This window comes from Phacochoerus africanus, chromosome 14 (genome assembly GCF_016906955.1).
Source record: "Phacochoerus africanus isolate WHEZ1 chromosome 14, ROS_Pafr_v1, whole genome shotgun sequence".
Taxonomy (NCBI): domain Eukaryota; kingdom Metazoa; phylum Chordata; class Mammalia; order Artiodactyla; family Suidae; genus Phacochoerus; species Phacochoerus africanus.
Window position 1 is genome coordinate 11,345,924 of NC_062557.1, and position 16,537 is coordinate 11,362,460.

The 16,537-nt window shown below is 41.7% G+C and overlaps 1 protein-coding gene across 4 annotated transcripts in view; it reads left to right on the forward strand.

Moving 5' to 3' along the window:
* Nucleotides 1-364: 364 nt before the first annotated feature.
* The window catches only part of LOC125113760 (ABC-type organic anion transporter ABCA8-like), a 75,032-nt gene continuing 58,859 nt past the window's right edge, over nt 365-16,537 (forward strand). Inside the window, exons 1-6 of one of the 4 annotated variants that reach the window (XM_047756655.1) lie at nt 365-457; nt 1,804-4,723; nt 6,493-6,594; nt 7,900-8,104; nt 11,206-11,370; nt 16,245-16,348. In XM_047756655.1, the coding sequence (XP_047612611.1) occupies nt 6,499-6,594; nt 7,900-8,104; nt 11,206-11,370; nt 16,245-16,348 (570 nt within the window). In that variant the 5' untranslated portion in view covers nt 365-457; nt 1,804-4,723; nt 6,493-6,498. Of the gene's footprint in view, nt 458-1,803; nt 4,724-6,492; nt 6,595-7,899; nt 8,105-11,205; nt 11,371-16,244; nt 16,349-16,537 lie in introns of those variants that run through there. The other 3 variants (XR_007131582.1, XM_047756653.1, XM_047756654.1) reach the window with 3 other exon arrangements.

Here is a 16,537-nt window from a genome sequence, read left to right on the forward strand (position 1 = left end):
GAGCGAGGCCAGGGATCGAACCCTGAAGCCTCATGGTTCCTACTTGGATTCGTTTCCGCTGCGCCACGATGGGAGCTCTGAGAGGGGTGCCTGTGGACCCCTCATTACATGGTGGAGACGGAAGCTCTGTGTGACTGCAGGGCACATGGTGTCTGGGAAGCTGATGAAACTGAGCAAGGACCCTGTGGGACTCCTGGACGTGTAATCTGACAGCCCCAGAGACCAGCCTCACTTGTATCTCTCAGGTCTTCTTCTCTCATGGTCTACACAAGGCAACATTCAGCCCAAACTCTCTTCGGATTAAAGATGTAGAGGAAATATATTTTTGAAATGAGACTCTGGGAGGCAGATAATTGCAGATATGTAAATAATCCATGACTGTAATCCCCTGAATTGGGACATCACGTGGTCAGTGTTAGGACCTGCAGCTGCAGTCCAAGAGCGTGAAACCACGGAGGTGAGGCCCTGTGTTCGTATGTGCATACATGGAGACTGGGGTGGGTTTTTTCTCTTGCTTTGAGAGTCTTTTTTTTTTTTTCATTTGTTTCACATACATGTTAGTACAAAGTAAGACAAAACTCAGTTATATACTCATATATATATGATAAATATGAATATATATGTATCTGTATTCAAGGGAAATGACTTTCTTTTAGAATGTAGAGCCATGCATGTTACATGCATTAAGTATAAGATGTATCTCTTTGTACTTGATATTATTGCATTGTTTATACCATAAAGTTTACCCTTTTCCCAGGCCACTCACCCGCAGGAGTGGCACATCCTCCACTAGTTGGTTGCACTTTACAACTAGCTTCCTCCAGGATGCGCTCCGGGGCAGCCTTATGTTTTCCGTCTGTCTGTTTTCCTTCCTCCTCTAGCCCTTGAAGCCCGCGGGTCAGAACTCCCTCCCTGCAGGATTTTCCTTCTCACTGCTCCGTGGCATCTTGGCTTGCTTCTCACCTGCCCCAAGGAAGACTCAGGTCTCCTGCTTCCAGACGGCTCTTCTCAGTCCCACAGACAGCATTCCCGGTCACAGGGACACGTCTTCTTTCCATTTTTTGATTAAACGGAGCCCCCGGACTGTGGGGGTCATATGGTCATTTGTCACCCTCCCCAACTTGGCGCTGTGCTGACTCGGTGCTGCTGCTGGTGTATTTTCAGTCTGCTGGACCCCTCTTTAGACTCTAACTGCCCTCCTCAATCTGCTTTGGCCAAGAAGAAGGGTGTGCAGCTGCTGTGGTTTCTGGAAAGAGACCCAGGAGGTATCTGCTCCCTGGGAAACTACAAACACCTTGCTCTAAAATCTGATGCTTCCTTTTTCACACGTCTCTTCCTCCTCCAGCTTTCTGCTGCCGTACTGAGGGTGCCCAAACGCTGGCTCCCATGCAGGGAAGGACCCTTTTAAGCATGTTTCCCTTCCTCTTGGGTTCAGATGTCATGAACTATGCATACGGAAGCACTTTTTATTTTCTCAAACATAAGCAAACGCAGGGGTGTGTTTTAACCCTATGACAAGCTCAGTCCATAACTGTATATTATCTTATTCATTTAAGATACTTTCATATTTGTACTTGCACTTTATGTCAGTTTTTTAGACCTCTGGATGTAAAAATGTATGAACCCTTAAAATAATGTCATCCTTTGACCTGGAGGAGGGCAGCCTCTTGCAGTCCACCCTGGAACAGGAAGGTCGTATTTTAAGAATTAGATATCAGCAAGTGAACATCATAGGTTAATGACACATCTTATCCACTTGGAGCTGCATGACGACCCTCTCTCTTTATTCCTTTCCCCTTTCAGGTCTTCCTGGAGCTCTCCAAGGGGCAGGACGTGGATGGTTTTGATGCGGCTCTTGATCCTTCAGTGAAGTGGAAGCTCCCGCAGGAAGCGCCTTAACGCTCAGAGACCCTATGATCCTGTTTAAACCTCTGCTGTTTTGTAAGAGAATTATTTTGGCAGTGTGTAATGGTGGTATCAATCATTTGGCATAAACTGTCACGGCCCTCATGTGACGACATCACCCGGAAGTGCTGATGTGAGTCTTCGTGCCAGATGGAGGGCATGTGCTGAAGTCAAGTCAGCGATGGCGTGGGCTGAGACCATCACCCAGTCGTAGCCGAGGTAGACAGGTGATGGAGAGAGATACAGGTATGGATGGATGGACGGATGGGCATGATAGAAAGCCAGGTAGGTAAGAGCTGGCTAAATAGATAATAGTAAATAATGATAGATGGATGATAGATAGTTAGACAGACAGATAGATGGTACATAGACATTAGATGGCTGAGAGATAATTCTCTTCACTAACACATCAAACTGGTAGATATACAGGTCCTGCACTTTGAAAGTGTCACAGCTCTCATTTAGGCCAATGTTAGATGTTGTATACTATCTGACAAAAATTAAATGCTAATTCTAGTTATTTCCTGGACTCCTCATAGGTTTGTGATAAAAACAGAACCAAACCCAAGGAGTTCTCCTGTGGTGCAGCGGGCTAAGGACTCAACGTTGTCACTGCATGAATGTGCTCTGGGAATAGGTGTCATGTCGGAAAAGCAGCTGTGACTGGAACCGCTCCTTGTTGTCACTTGTCATCTCCTGGTCATTCTCCAGGATCCATCTGGCTTCTGGAGGGATGGGGCCGTCGAATTAAGTGAAGATGCAACACCTCTCTCTTTGTATTCTCGGTGTCGTGTATGGTCTCTGCTTTTTCCCTCTTCGAGACGCAGTATTGCTCTTGATGGCGTGTCTTGGCTAGGGGTGGGATAGAGGGACTTGTCAGAGGCGTTCATTTTTCCTTCCCCGTAATGAGAGTTCTTAGCCCACAGCAAGGACCCAGTATGGGGGTTATCCCAACTGCCGAGTCTGTCTATTCCAGTACTATGCTTGGAGATAGAGAAATGACCACTGGGTGTGCTTAGAGAACCGGGAGGACCACGTACAGCTGAACTTAACCAGAGCTCCATTTAGTACCGTGGCTCTGCTACCTTTCTAACAGGGGGGCCGTAGGAACACCTTGGTTTTCCAGGGGTCAATGCACATTTAGATCCTACACTTAACAGCCCTTGAAATGTCTCCAGTGCAGGGTCATCCAAATAAAAGGCTGTCGGTCCCTTTGCATAGGGACTTGGGGAAACAATCAGAGTATGTACTTGTCAAGATGCTGCAGGATCTTTCATCTTTCAGGCTACTCCTTCAGACAGTAAACTGGGATCTGAAATTTAGCTCAGGACTGGGCACTAAGCAAGGGATACCTTTTCATTGGGGTGGTGATACTAAGACATGTATTGTCAGACGAGACGTAAAATAACAACAGTAACAACAGCAAAACCCGCGGTTCCACTACGTGCTGTGCAAAATAAACGCATTTCAAATAGAATGGTATAGGTACATTGGTATAGTTGAAAATGAAAGGGTGGAAGAAGGGCACCATGCAAATACTAATCAAAGGAAAGTAGGAATGACTATATTAATATCAGACAAGTAGTCATCAGGGTATGGAAATTTACCAAAGACAAAGATGGACACTGTAGGAGTTCTCTTGTGGCACAGCAGGTTGAAGATCCTGCGTTGTCGCTGAGGCAGCTTGGGTCACTGCTGTGATATGGGTTCTATCCCTGGCCCAGGAACTTCCATATGCTAAGGGCACAACCAAAAAAAAAGATGGACATTATAGAATAATAAAAAGTCCAATTCACCAAGAGGACTGAACACCACAACTTCGAATTACATGAGGCAAAATCTGTTTTATCTGAAAGGAAAATGAGAAAAATCCAGAATTTTCATTAAAATCTTTAATACTCCTCTCTCAATAATCAAGAGTACAAGTAGACAAAAAATTCCAGACTACTAAACTGAACTAGCAAGGAGGAAAAGTAAATAACAGCATCGACCAACTAGATCTAGTAGATATTTATATAACACTCCACTCAGTCCGTGGCAGAATTTACCTCTTCTCAAGTGCATGTGGAATATTCACCCAAATAGTTCATATCCTAGGTCATAAAACAAGTCTTTACACGTTTGATATTCGAAATAAAATTTCTGCCCATAACAGAATTAAACTAGAAATCAATAACCAAAAGATAACAGGAACATCTCCAAACACTTGTAAATTAGACAACACACTGCTCAAGCGTTCATGGGTCATCGAGTAAGTCTCAAGGGAGATGAGAGAATATTCTGAGCTGAATGAAAAGGAGAAAGGAATGAAAATGCTTTTTATCCAAGTGATGAAGTCAGGCAGGCTAGTGGTCTAGGTGGAGAAAAGTGCTTTTCCCCGATTAAACCCATTGACTTTCTTGTGGTTTAAAGACACTGCTTTAAATGTTGGTATCAGCCACATCATCTTGGTCATAACAGAGAAAAGCTCATGAATATTGGATTGCCCCTGTGCGATTGCTCTTTAGGTTACAATACAGCCTGGCAACCGAGTATAAATGCCACTGCTCAGCAGGAACTGGCTGGATATCAAAGAGAGGACAAACAGTTTCAGAGAGATCACGTGCATCTGATGTTTTAGCAGGGCCAACAGAATCGAGAGCATTAACTCTCTTCTGACAGCGGTCTTCACAGGAACTTTTCACAGAAGTCACACAGTTAAAGCAAGTTCTAGAGATGTAGAAGCCAGGAAAAAGAGTGTGAACCCTTTGCTTCTAAATAAGGAGACCAGGGGATCCATTGGGCTTCTAGCAGCCTTCTTGCTTCAGACTTCTCAGAAGTAAGTTCATCGTAGTTTTTCTGTTTTTGTTTTATATGTTTTGTTTTGAGGTTTTTCTTTTTCTTTTTTTTTCCCTATCACAAAAGGATAAGTAAGACTTTTTAAGAAATGAATGCCAATGTCTATGGAGAAATTAATTTGAAAATTAAAGGGCTGTTTTTGATGGGTTTGGATATCTGGTGTTTGATGTTATAAAGGTGAAACCAATGAGTTAAAACATAAGGGTTTTGTTTGTTTGTTTGTTTTTAAGTTATGAAGCTGGTTTGAAGCCAGAAACTGAGAGTGGAAATTTGCTAACAAATTGATAATGGAGAACAAAGAATTTTGAGAACTGAGAATGTGGATTGTTTTTGAAGTTAGAGTTATTTTCTTTTATTGCACAATAACTTAGTGGCATTCTGGTTAAACCGTTTTTCTGACTTCGAGACTGTTTACCAAAAGCATTTACAGAAATATTTTTATTGTCCCTATCTCTCACTTTCAGGCTTTAATAGTTTTAGAAATGTAAGGTGCTTTCCAGGATGTTTTCATCCTGTGCACACCATGTGTTGAATCACAACATGGACTATGTAGCTTTTCCTTATCACAGTCTTATTTCAAATGCACATTATCTGCAACAAACAGAACTTCCAGGCACCTGTAGCGTAAACATGTTGTTCTGATTTAACAACTACGTGAGAGATGAAAAATAAGTCGTTGCCATTTGAAACCGTCTCTTTTGCAATATAATGAAAGAATGATATAACATGGAAATCCAGTGGTTGCTAGCCTTTGGAGAAACTCCAGCGCATACATGAATTGGGGAAAAATAAAGGAGGCAGTATTAATTTACAGTGGGAAGAATCGAAGGGCTTGGAGCCAAATAGAAGTTTCGGTGCTTTGTTGGGCGCTGTGGCTGATTCCACAGGGAGGAGATCCCCCTCTCAGCCAACTCAGCCTCCTGCACACAGACGTGTCTACACAGAATTCTCTGCATTAGGACCAGCTTGAGGCTCCTCACTTCCCTCTCACTGTACTCTTGACTTATTTCTTCTTTTCCGGGAACTTGCTTCCTCCCTCCAGCTGTCACCGCATGGGCTTTCCAGGCTCTTTACTCAGTCTGCTTCTGTCTAGACTTGCCTCTCAGCCTCGTGAAGCAGCCACAGGAGGTACTTCCTCTGAGGCTGTCGTGATTAATACGCCTCCTGATGCAACTGGCTCCTGCACTTCTTACCTGAGCTTTGTCTCGAGGAAATAGCACAGCCCCAAGTGTCATCCTGCTCCACGAATGGAGTAAGAGCTTCAGGCAGGGGCTGTGGATGAGTTTGTGGCAACCATCCGGTTTCTATGCCTGGCCAATGTGACAGACGCCTAGAGGTAGCAGACCCCTTGGTCCAAATTCAACCTAAGGGCCACATTCAGGATGGAGCTGCTGGCTTTGTGCTCCAAAGTCTTGACCCAGTCTTCCAAGTTACATCCTTAGTGTGTTTCCCAGAAAACTGATGACTATTCCAGAATCTCTTTGCTTTCTCTAATTCAGCTGAGACACACTGTTTCTTCTTGCAGTGAAGACCTTTGGCGAACTCTCAAGTCTCAAGGTTTTTAGGAGAGGTTCAGCAAATCGTATTTGTGTCGTACAGGTTGTTTAGGGCTATGGAAAAGTGTGTTATTATTATTATTATTATTATTATTATTATTATGAACTCAGGTATTTGGGGTTTGCAGAGTATTTTTTCTCATTAAGACCTTTGTCTTTATTTTATCTTCTCCCTTTCTTCCTTATTAAACAGGGCAAAATGAGTAAGAGAGAGATGAGTGTGTGTCAGCAAACTTGGGCCTTATTATGCAAGAACTTTCTTAAAAAATGGAGAATGAAGAGAGAGCCCTTAATGGTATGATTCAATATCTGTGTTGCTTCGTGTGTGTGATAACAAATGCATATTCCTTGGGAGGCATCTATGCTTTCTCTCCCCTCCAGACAAATAAAATACCTTCATACAACAGAAGAAACTATTCCTCGCATCATTAATCTATCTGAAGATGTTTCCGCTGACACAGGCCCGTAACTTGAGGTCTCAAAGCACTGAGGCTGGTCAGCAGGAGAGTATCTAATGAATGTTTTCAAAGCCAATGGTCATGCCTTTTACTAATGTGCCCACGCATGGCCACTCAGGTTAAGATGCTGGTTTTCTGAAGGTATAGTCAACAAACCAACCTGCAGAAATAGGTAACTGGCATTTTCTCTTTTAAATCTCTTCCTCTTTTTAAAAATAAAACCATTTTCTTCCAAAATAGTAAAAATAAATATAAAATAGAAATGTAATCAGTGCCAAGAAAAAACATTAGCATTTGTTCCTATGATTTTAGCATATAACAAAAATCTTGGTCCTGAACTTTGATGCCATTTTAAAATCAGAGATATAGCAAAATAGCATTTTTAACTAAATTGGACTTTTGCTGTATATCTATTGTGAATTTTTCCTGCAATCATGCATTTAGGAAATAAAGTGGTTTCTTCTTAGAAGTTTGCAAGTGACCAGTATTGATAAATAACCGAGACCGCATTTCTCAGGTGGCCTGCATTATATTTCATTTCCAATACCAGAATCTTGGCATGTAACCAGTATATTGTTAAGTGAACAGTGCCTTGGAATCATGTCATGTAACACATAGGCTTTCAGCAGAATCAAATACCAGGTAATAGCAGCTGATAATAAATTATTATAGCTTGCCACTATTGCCTCTCATAGTTTTATGATCAGTGCGTGCTTCAGGCTGGTGCTGTGGACCAGTAAATTTGAATTCTTATCAATAGTTCATTGGAGGAGTTCCCACTGCAGTGCAACAGGATTTTGGCGTCTCTGCAGCACCAAGAACGCAGGTTCAATCCCCGGCCTGGCACAGTGGATTAATAGGATCTGGCATTGCTGCAGCTACGGCATAAGTCACAACTGCGGCTTGGATCTGATCCTTGGCCGGGGAACTCCATGTGCCACTGTGTGGCCAAAAACGAAAAGTTCATTGGAATTACTCAGACCTGATGAATTTTGTACTTCACATATTTTAAAGTTATAATGATACATTCCAAGATACATTGAAATAAAAAGTGCCCAACGAGACAAACCGTATGACCAAATGACTACAGATGACCAATTTGAAATCCTAATTTTCTTTATCCTTTCTCTTGGATTGTATAGGAATGGTTGATTGCATTGTTCCTGCTACTTGCTTTGTATCTATATCCTCATGTTCATGAAGTTAATGATTTTTCTTCACTGCCTCCCATGGACCTGGGACAGGTAGATTCATTTAATGCATCTCAATCTGAAATTGCATACACACCCGTCACCAATACAACCCTACAGATAATGAATATAGTAGCCTCAGCCTCCTTCATGAAAGGTGAGTTTTCTAGCAACCTAAGAATTTTGGATGTCAATATTTGGTTCATTTGACTGCAGATGTTTGCTTTTCAGTTGATAAACTGTGTCAGTTGTCAATATGTCTAGATTACATGAAATGTAAATCTACTTTCCCTCGGAAGTAAGAGGTTGTCACTCGCTATCCAATCCAACACTGTGCATCTGTTTCTTTTTTTTTTAATTTTATTTATTTTATTTATTATTTTTTTGTCTTTTTGCCTTTCTGGGGCCACTCCCGAGGTATGTGGAGGTTCCCAGGCTAGGGGTCTAATCAGAGCTGTAGCTGCCGGCCTACGCCAGAGCCATAGCAACGCAGGATCCAAGCCGCATCTGTGACCTACACCACAGCTCACGACGGATCCTTAAGCCACTGAGCAAGGCCAGGGATCGAACCCGCAACCTCATGGTTCCTAGTCGGATTCGGTAACCACTGCGCCACGATGGGAACTCCTGTGCATCTGTTTCTTGCCTGCAAGAGATTGCCGCTTGGAGCACACAGGCTTTCAACAAGTCTGTCATAAGGAGAAAAATATTCTTTTCTTTTTTTTCTCACTGTGTATATGAGGTGATGGATGCTAATTAAACTTATTGTGGAAATCATTTCATGAATATGTAAGTCAAATCATTGTGTCATGCACTTTTAACTTATACAGTGCTGTATGTCAATTATATCTCAATGAAACTGGAAAAATGTCCATCAATCGGAGGTTTTAATACGTCGGTATCACCAAAAACTGCACAAACATAACATTTTTTTTTATAAGAATATTTAATGGCATGGAAAAAGTTTTTAAAAGGATGAATTTTATAATAAATTGTTATATCTCATTTTTTAAAAAGATATATAAATGTGATTTTGAAGATACTCAGCATTAATTTTAAGCACCGTAATTCCCTCCCAGGAGTTTTATTGTAAGGGAACCCTATGGATCTTATTCCACTCGGTCACTGGAAATTTTTCCTTCTCTTTGTCAGCCTCTGTCCATAATTCCACCCAGCCTAGGTAATTATTAATTTTGTGCTTGGATTCTGACCCCTTAACTGAATCCAGTATCCAGAGGTCCACCTTCTCCGTAGTCTGTATGTGGGCACTTGCTACTTGGAGTCTTTGTGGCCGCAGTGCCCGGGTTATGTTGGACTTTACCTTCCTGTCCGTGCTTCACAGCACACTGCCAAGCCAGGTGGGTGTAAGCCACCCAAACTCACTTTACCGTGGGACCTCTCTCCTCCACCCCCACCCCACACCACGGCTTCCACCTGACTCGGAAAGTCTGCACCGTGCGTCTCGCCTACAGAGGCTAAATCCACTTCTCCTCCACCTGCCCCTCCTCCCCCTTCTCCACTCCGGCCTCTTCTTTCTTCTTCTTCTTTTTTTCTGTCTCTTTAGGGCTGCACCTGCAACATATGGAATTTCCTAGGCTAGGGGTCACATCGGAGCTGCAGCTGCCAGCTGATGACACACAGCCACAGCAAGACCAGATCTGAGCTGCATCTGCAACCTACACCAGAGCTCATGGCAATGCCAGATCCTTAGCCCACTGAGCGAGGCCAGGGATCAAATCCACGTCCTAAGGGATATTAGTCGGGTGCGTTACCACTGAGCCACAGTGGGAACTCCTTAATCCACTTCTGGTTCATACTCATAACGGCATCTGAGCTGTTCACTTAAGGCCCCGTCTCCCAATCTGTGCTGAGATGTGTTTGCTCTCACCGTCTGTTTCACAGCCGTCCTCCTGGGTGCCACAGTGTTACGAACTTGTGCTTCTCAACAACACCCTCATCCAAAATCGCATGCAATTGTGATAATAAATAGTCATTGAATGACTACCATGTACAAGGTCTTACCTCAAGCTTTTTTCCCCACAATGAACATGTTATTATCTTTACGAATTATTGCAATTGTGATAATAAATATTTATTAAATGCTACCATGTGATAGATTTCTATGGAGCTATGCTCTGAGGTAATAGAATATTTTTGTAATAATATTATTCTGCATTAAAATTTTCTGTACTCTGTATTAGTATTCTACACTACTAATAATAGATATTACTAAGTTTGTTTTATAAATATGGAAGTTGAGTAGCAAAAGTTATGTGACTTGCTCATGATCACAAAGATTCAAAGAATAGATTCGAGAAAAAAAATTAATTCTATCAAAATACGTGCTGCCTGCTGCCTCCACTTGCATCTCCAATGCTCCCACCAAAGTGCAGAACTTTTCTCATATTCCTTCTCATTTTTTTCAGCCTTAATAAAACATCTACACAATATCTCCAGAAAAGAGGGATTATTATAGTGATGACAATATAGTCACTCAACATGTTTTAAAACTTTTCACTTTTTTCACATATTAACCACACCGTCATGACTGTTCAATGAAAATGAAGTTATGGAGTTCCCATCATGGCTCGGTGGTTAATGAATCCGACTAGGAACCGTGACGTTTCGGGTTCAATCCCTGGCCTCACTCAGTGGGTTAAGGATCCGGCATTGCTGTGAGCTGTGGTGTAGGTCACAGACGTGGCTCGGATCCCGCGTTGCTGTGGCTCTGGCGTAGGCTGGCAGCTGCAGCTCCGATTAGACCCCTAGCCTGGGAACCTCCATATGCCACGGGCGTGGTGCTAGAAAAAGGCAAAAAGAAAAAAAAAAAGAAAGAAAATGAAGTTACATGGTTATTTCCACCTGATAGAAAGAAACAAGTGACTGTGATTTAAATATATTTATTTTTATTACTTATTAATGATTTTTTTCTTACTATCTTTGGAGACTTACTGCAATGCTACTTCTTCTGTAAATAGTTTCAATGGTATATTGTGCAGTATTATATGTGACTAAAATTGGTTCAATACTTACAACATATGAAAACAAAATAATTTTCAGATATTACTTCTGATTGTATCCAGATGGCGCTTTAGAAATGTCTTTCCTAACCTATACTCTAGCCTAACATATTGGAAGTTAATACTTTATTTCATTGTCTTTCCATAAAGAACTCTAGTAAAGGCAGTGGAACATGACATCCTGATGCTGGTCTCCTGGTAGTTTACTGACTATGAGATACCCTTCTTATGATGACAGATACAGAAGTCTTGGGACTGTCCAGTGAAGAAAGTATTAAAAAACTAACAGCAGATCACCCTGAGGAAATCATAGGAGTCATCTTTACTGATACATTCTCATATCATTTGAAATTCTCTCCGGGACACAGAATCCCAGTAAGGAAGGAACACATGGACCACACAGGTAAGGCCCCAGATGTACACTTCCGCTCTATTTCAATTGTATCATAAGCCATGTATGAGCACAGATGTTAGTACAGCAATTATTAAAATCCCTGTTTGCAATGGTGATGTTGTTGCCAAAACTCAGCCTCTGTCCACCTGCGCCACATAGAAATGTGGTGACAGTTTTGGGTGAAGGAGAAAAAAAAGTAGTTTTTATTGCTTTGCCAGGCGAAGGAGGCCACAGCTTTCTAATGCCGTAAAGTCTGCGCCCTCCTCTGGGGAGGGATTGCAGGGAGTTCTATAGCCTAAAGGAGGAAAACATCAGGATTGGGGCAAACTTGCATTCTTCTTTCTTTGGGAGAATCTCGGTTGTCGAAGCAGGCGGCGTCAGGAGATTGCGCCATGATCCTGGTGGGGGTTTTCTGGGTTATTGCCTAGAATACCAGTACTTGAAAAAAAGGGGCATATTGATCAGAGATTAGAACAAACTAGGAAGGAAAAACATCATGTGCTAATAATCTTTAACCCACAGGCAATTGTGCTCAGGGTGCATAATTTTTAGCTTATGGGTGATCGTGTTTAGGATGCAATCAAATGAGAGAGAATTACAAGGAAGGGCTCCAAGCGGTTCCGTTTTAAAGTATTCATTTTTAAGAGCAGCATAAAGGAAACTATGTTTAAAGCATAACTTTTCACTTAGCTGTATACGGTGCCTGTGTCATTATGTGTATCCCTTGAGGAGCAACCGGGATCCTGCCCCAAGGACGTACTATTGGTGCTTGACTGTTGCTCCCTTGTCTCTGCATCTCCTTTCTTCCCTGACCAGCGACTGTCTGAACCTGCCCCTTGGAACTCAGGGAAGGCTGTGGAGGCTGAATGAGGCCTATTTCCTAAAAACAGGAAATGAGGGACACAGCAAGGCTTTTGTGACCAGGAGCCCCACAGGGTCCTGCTCCATTACAGTGTCAACAGGCCAAGCAACACATTTTATTTTTATTTATTTATTTATTTATTTATTTATTTTTGCTTTCCAAGACCATACCTCCCTCATATGGACGTTCCCAGGCTAAGGGTCAAATCTGAGCTACAGCTGCCCTGCTACACCACAGCCACAGCAATGCAGGATCTGAGCCTCGTCTGCGACCTACCCGACAGCTCCCGGCAACACTGGATCCTTAACCCACTGAGCAAGGCCAGGGATCAAACCCGCAACCTCATGGATACTAGTCAGGTTCGTTACCTCTGAGCCACAACAGGCACTCCAATCAATACATTTTAAGAACGTACATTGATTTTTGGGTATATTAACATATTTATCATGTGGTTGTTACACATGATTGGAATATATACATATATACATTATATGGTTTTATATATATATATAAATACATATGTGTATTATACACATGCATGTATACATATACATACATACTATATGCAATACATGGTTATGAGACATTATTGTTAAAAATAAAATTGTTCATGGATAAAATACAACAAACTTCCCTTTAAATGTTTAAGTTTACATGAAAATAAGGGCAACTGGGGAGTTCCTGGGTTAAGAATCTGATTCTGGTGGCTCCTCTTGCTGCAGAGGTGTGGGTTCTATCCCTGGCCTGGCATGGTGGGTTAAAGGATCCAGTGTTGGTCAGTGGCGTGGGTCACAGCTACAGCCTGGATTCAGTCCCTAGTCTGGGAACTTCCATATGCCGAGGATGTAGCAGGAAAGGAAGGAAGGAAGGAAGGGAAGAAGGGAGAAAGAGAGAAAGAGAGAGAGAAAGAAAGGAAAGGAAAAGAAAAGAGAAAAGAAAAAAGAAAAGAAAAATTCCCAAGGACCCAAAAATGAAGAGGGCTCTGAATCCAAAGGGCTCAATTGTTATCAGCACTGTATGATTTTACCAGTCTCAGTAACTAAGAGATTTGGGTTTTAGTAGCTGCATGAAGACAGGTGAGAAGATCTTAGGTTTACATAAGGTGACGTTTCCTGTATTAATTTGGAACCTGGAGAGGCTGCGTACTCAGTGAAAGAGCAGACAAGGAAAAAAACACCTGTCGGCAAAGGAAGAACCGAAGGAGGCTTGTGTGTCTCACCGTGGGCTCTGGATGACAACAAGAAAATTCCCCTTGGAGAATTTGTAGCTCACCTTCCCTGGGGCCTGGGATTCTTATTCATGTCGAATCTTATTCATATTCATGGAAACCCCAACTATAAATATAAATAAAGTGATCCTGGATCGGTCAGGCACTGAGGTGCTTAGCAGAAGAAATTATACATCCTCTATAGGAAAGTGCAACCTCAGCTCAGGCCACAAAGATAAAATATCTCTGAATATAAATGTACAGTCCAGCATGAGAAGACCCAAGGGGTCATTAGCAAGAATCAGGAGAAGGAACAAAGCAGAATATATCTTTCCTAGTGGAATTATAAAACTGAGAAGATTAAATGAGCCTGTCTAAAAGGTTAAAGAATAAAAGAATCAAAAACACAAGAAAAGGAGTTCCCATCATGGCTCAGTGGTTAACGAATCCTACTAGGAACCATGAGGTTGTGGGTTCCATCCCTGGCCTTGCTCAGTGGGTTAAGGATCTGGTGTTGCCATGAGCTGTGGTGTAGGTCGCAGACATGGCTCAGATCCTGCATTACTGTGGCTGAGGTGTAGGCCGGCAGCTGTAGCTCCGATTAGACAGCTAATCTGGGAGCCTCCATATGCCACAGGAACAGCCCTAGAAAAGGCAAAAAGGCAAAAAACAAACAACAACAACAAAAACACAAGAAAGGAAAAAAGATGCCTTAAGAAATAATTTGGAAAGTATCATTTTTACAAGATACAGTCAGCTAACTGACTAAATAAGAAATAGGTAAGAGCAGCTAATGATCTACTTTGTAGGGAAAAAAATCCTAAGAAAGATAAAGATCACTATTATGGAAAAAGTGTAAAACTTAACTATAAAAGACCCAAATAAATGCAAGGCTATACCACATTCCTAGGAACTTCTGTCTCTAGTCCCCATGGCTGCAGGACAAGTTATCACAAGCAGTGCCTTAAAACAAGACTCAGGGGTCAGCTCTCAGTTCTGCAAGTGAAAAGTGAGGGCAGGCTTGACTGGGTCTCTGCATAGGGTCTCTCGAGACTGAAATGAAGGGATTGACCACTGAGTTCCTATCTTGAGCCTCTTGGGAAGAATCTGTTTCCAAGTTCACTCACGTTGCTGTCAGAATCCAGTCCTTGCAGCCGTACAGCTGAGGTCCTCCTGTCTTTCTTGACGAGCAGGTGGCGTTCACTCTCAGTACTTGGAGGCAGTTCTCTGGTTTTTGCATGCAAACTGCTCCATCTTCGAAGCCAGCGGTAGTGCAATGAATTTCTTCCTTCAGATCTCTCTGACTTCCCCCTTCTGCTGTCATCTGGAGAGACCTCTCCTTTTTTTTCTTTTCTTTTCTTTTCTTTTGGCTGCATCTGCAACATATGGAAGTTTCCGGACTAGGGGTCAAATTGAAGATGCAGCTGCCTGCCTACACCACAGCCCCGGCAACATGGGATCCAAGCTGCGTCTTCAAACTATGGCTCTTTAACCCACTGAGCAAGGCCAGGGATCGAACCTGCATCTTCAAAGACACTATGTCGGGTTCTTACCTGCTGAGCCACAACAGGAACTCCTGAGCACTCTACTTTTAAAAAGCTTGGTGATTAGATTAGCCCACTTGGACATTCTCCCTACGTAAGGTTAACTCTGCTTTAAAATATAATCACAGGAGTGACATATCATAATATTCACAAATTCCACCCACACACGTAGCCAGTGGGGGTTATTTTTAGAAATCTGCATGCTGCAGATGTGAATTCTGCCCAAATTTCTCAGGGACCTGATGTAATTCCAATCAAAATCATAATAAATCTTCAGACAAATTGACAGCTTTGATAGCCAAGTGTTCTTTAAAAAGAATGGTGTTATAAGTCCCTAAGACAGATGCTGTTGCCATAGTAATACACAGAAATGCACAGATTGACAAATGAAGCAGAAGAACAAGCCCTGGAAAGCTCTCATATAAACGTGAAAACTAGCAAGTGACCGAGAAGACATTACACACCAGTTCTGGGAAAATTTCCTTTCCCTAAGAATAAAATGAAATGATCTCATATGAAACATCCAATTCCAGGTAAAGAATTAAGTGATGAAAACAAGCCTATACACCTTTCAGAAGTCAGTGTAGGAAAATACCTTTATAACTGAGGGATAGAAAATAATTTCCTAAACAAAACAAAAATATGTAAACTGTAAAATATTGATAAATTTGACTAGATCAAAATTAAGGAATTCTCTGTATCAAAAGACATCATAGAGACAGTGCAACACAAAAGCAAAACAAAAACAAAAACAAAACTCTTTAATGTAGTTTAATATTCAGTAGATTGCTAGGCTTTTTTTAAATTATTTTTTTTTCTTCAAAAGATATGTTTCAATTGACATCATTTAACCTAGTGAGTTAGGCCATCCTAACCTTTGTTCACCTGTTATGCCTGTGTTATATCTGATGTTAGATAAAACTTTAGTTCCATGTGAATCAAGCAATGCTAGGCCCTGCTAACTCTTAAAAAACAGAAGATACTGTTTTCACAGTAGAAAAATCAGAAAAGAGAAGAGCTCAACCAAATTCTTAATTGGCAAAAGAAGCACGGAAGACAGGGTGAGAAAGCTGAGAGCGTGTATTATAATTTTATGCAGAACATCTCTTAGGCATGCTCTGCCTGCCCAACTTTGAGACTTGTGACTAGAACTTGTATTTTCATAGCCTGGGTGTCAAAGTAAGAACATTTGGAATTTGGGGCCCTTGTGAAGTCCACTGTTTCTTATAATTGGGACCGAAATAATTCTGGTTTGCTTCCTATCATCAAGCTCACTGTTATGAAATGAACGAAGCTGTTGATTGCGAAGTGTCAGAATTCTGGAAGAGAGGTTTTGTGGCTGTTCAAGCTGCCATTAACGCTGCTATTATAGAAGTGAGTACAAAACATCCAAGGCAAACCCGTGTTCCAGGCACATTCACAATATTAGGGGCATCAAAAGTTTCCTGAAAGAACTGACAGCCTTTAATGTTCAGTCTCTATTTTCTATTAGGAAACATTTGGGTATGCATAATAATATATATATATATATATATATATATATATATTTTTTGCTACGTTAGT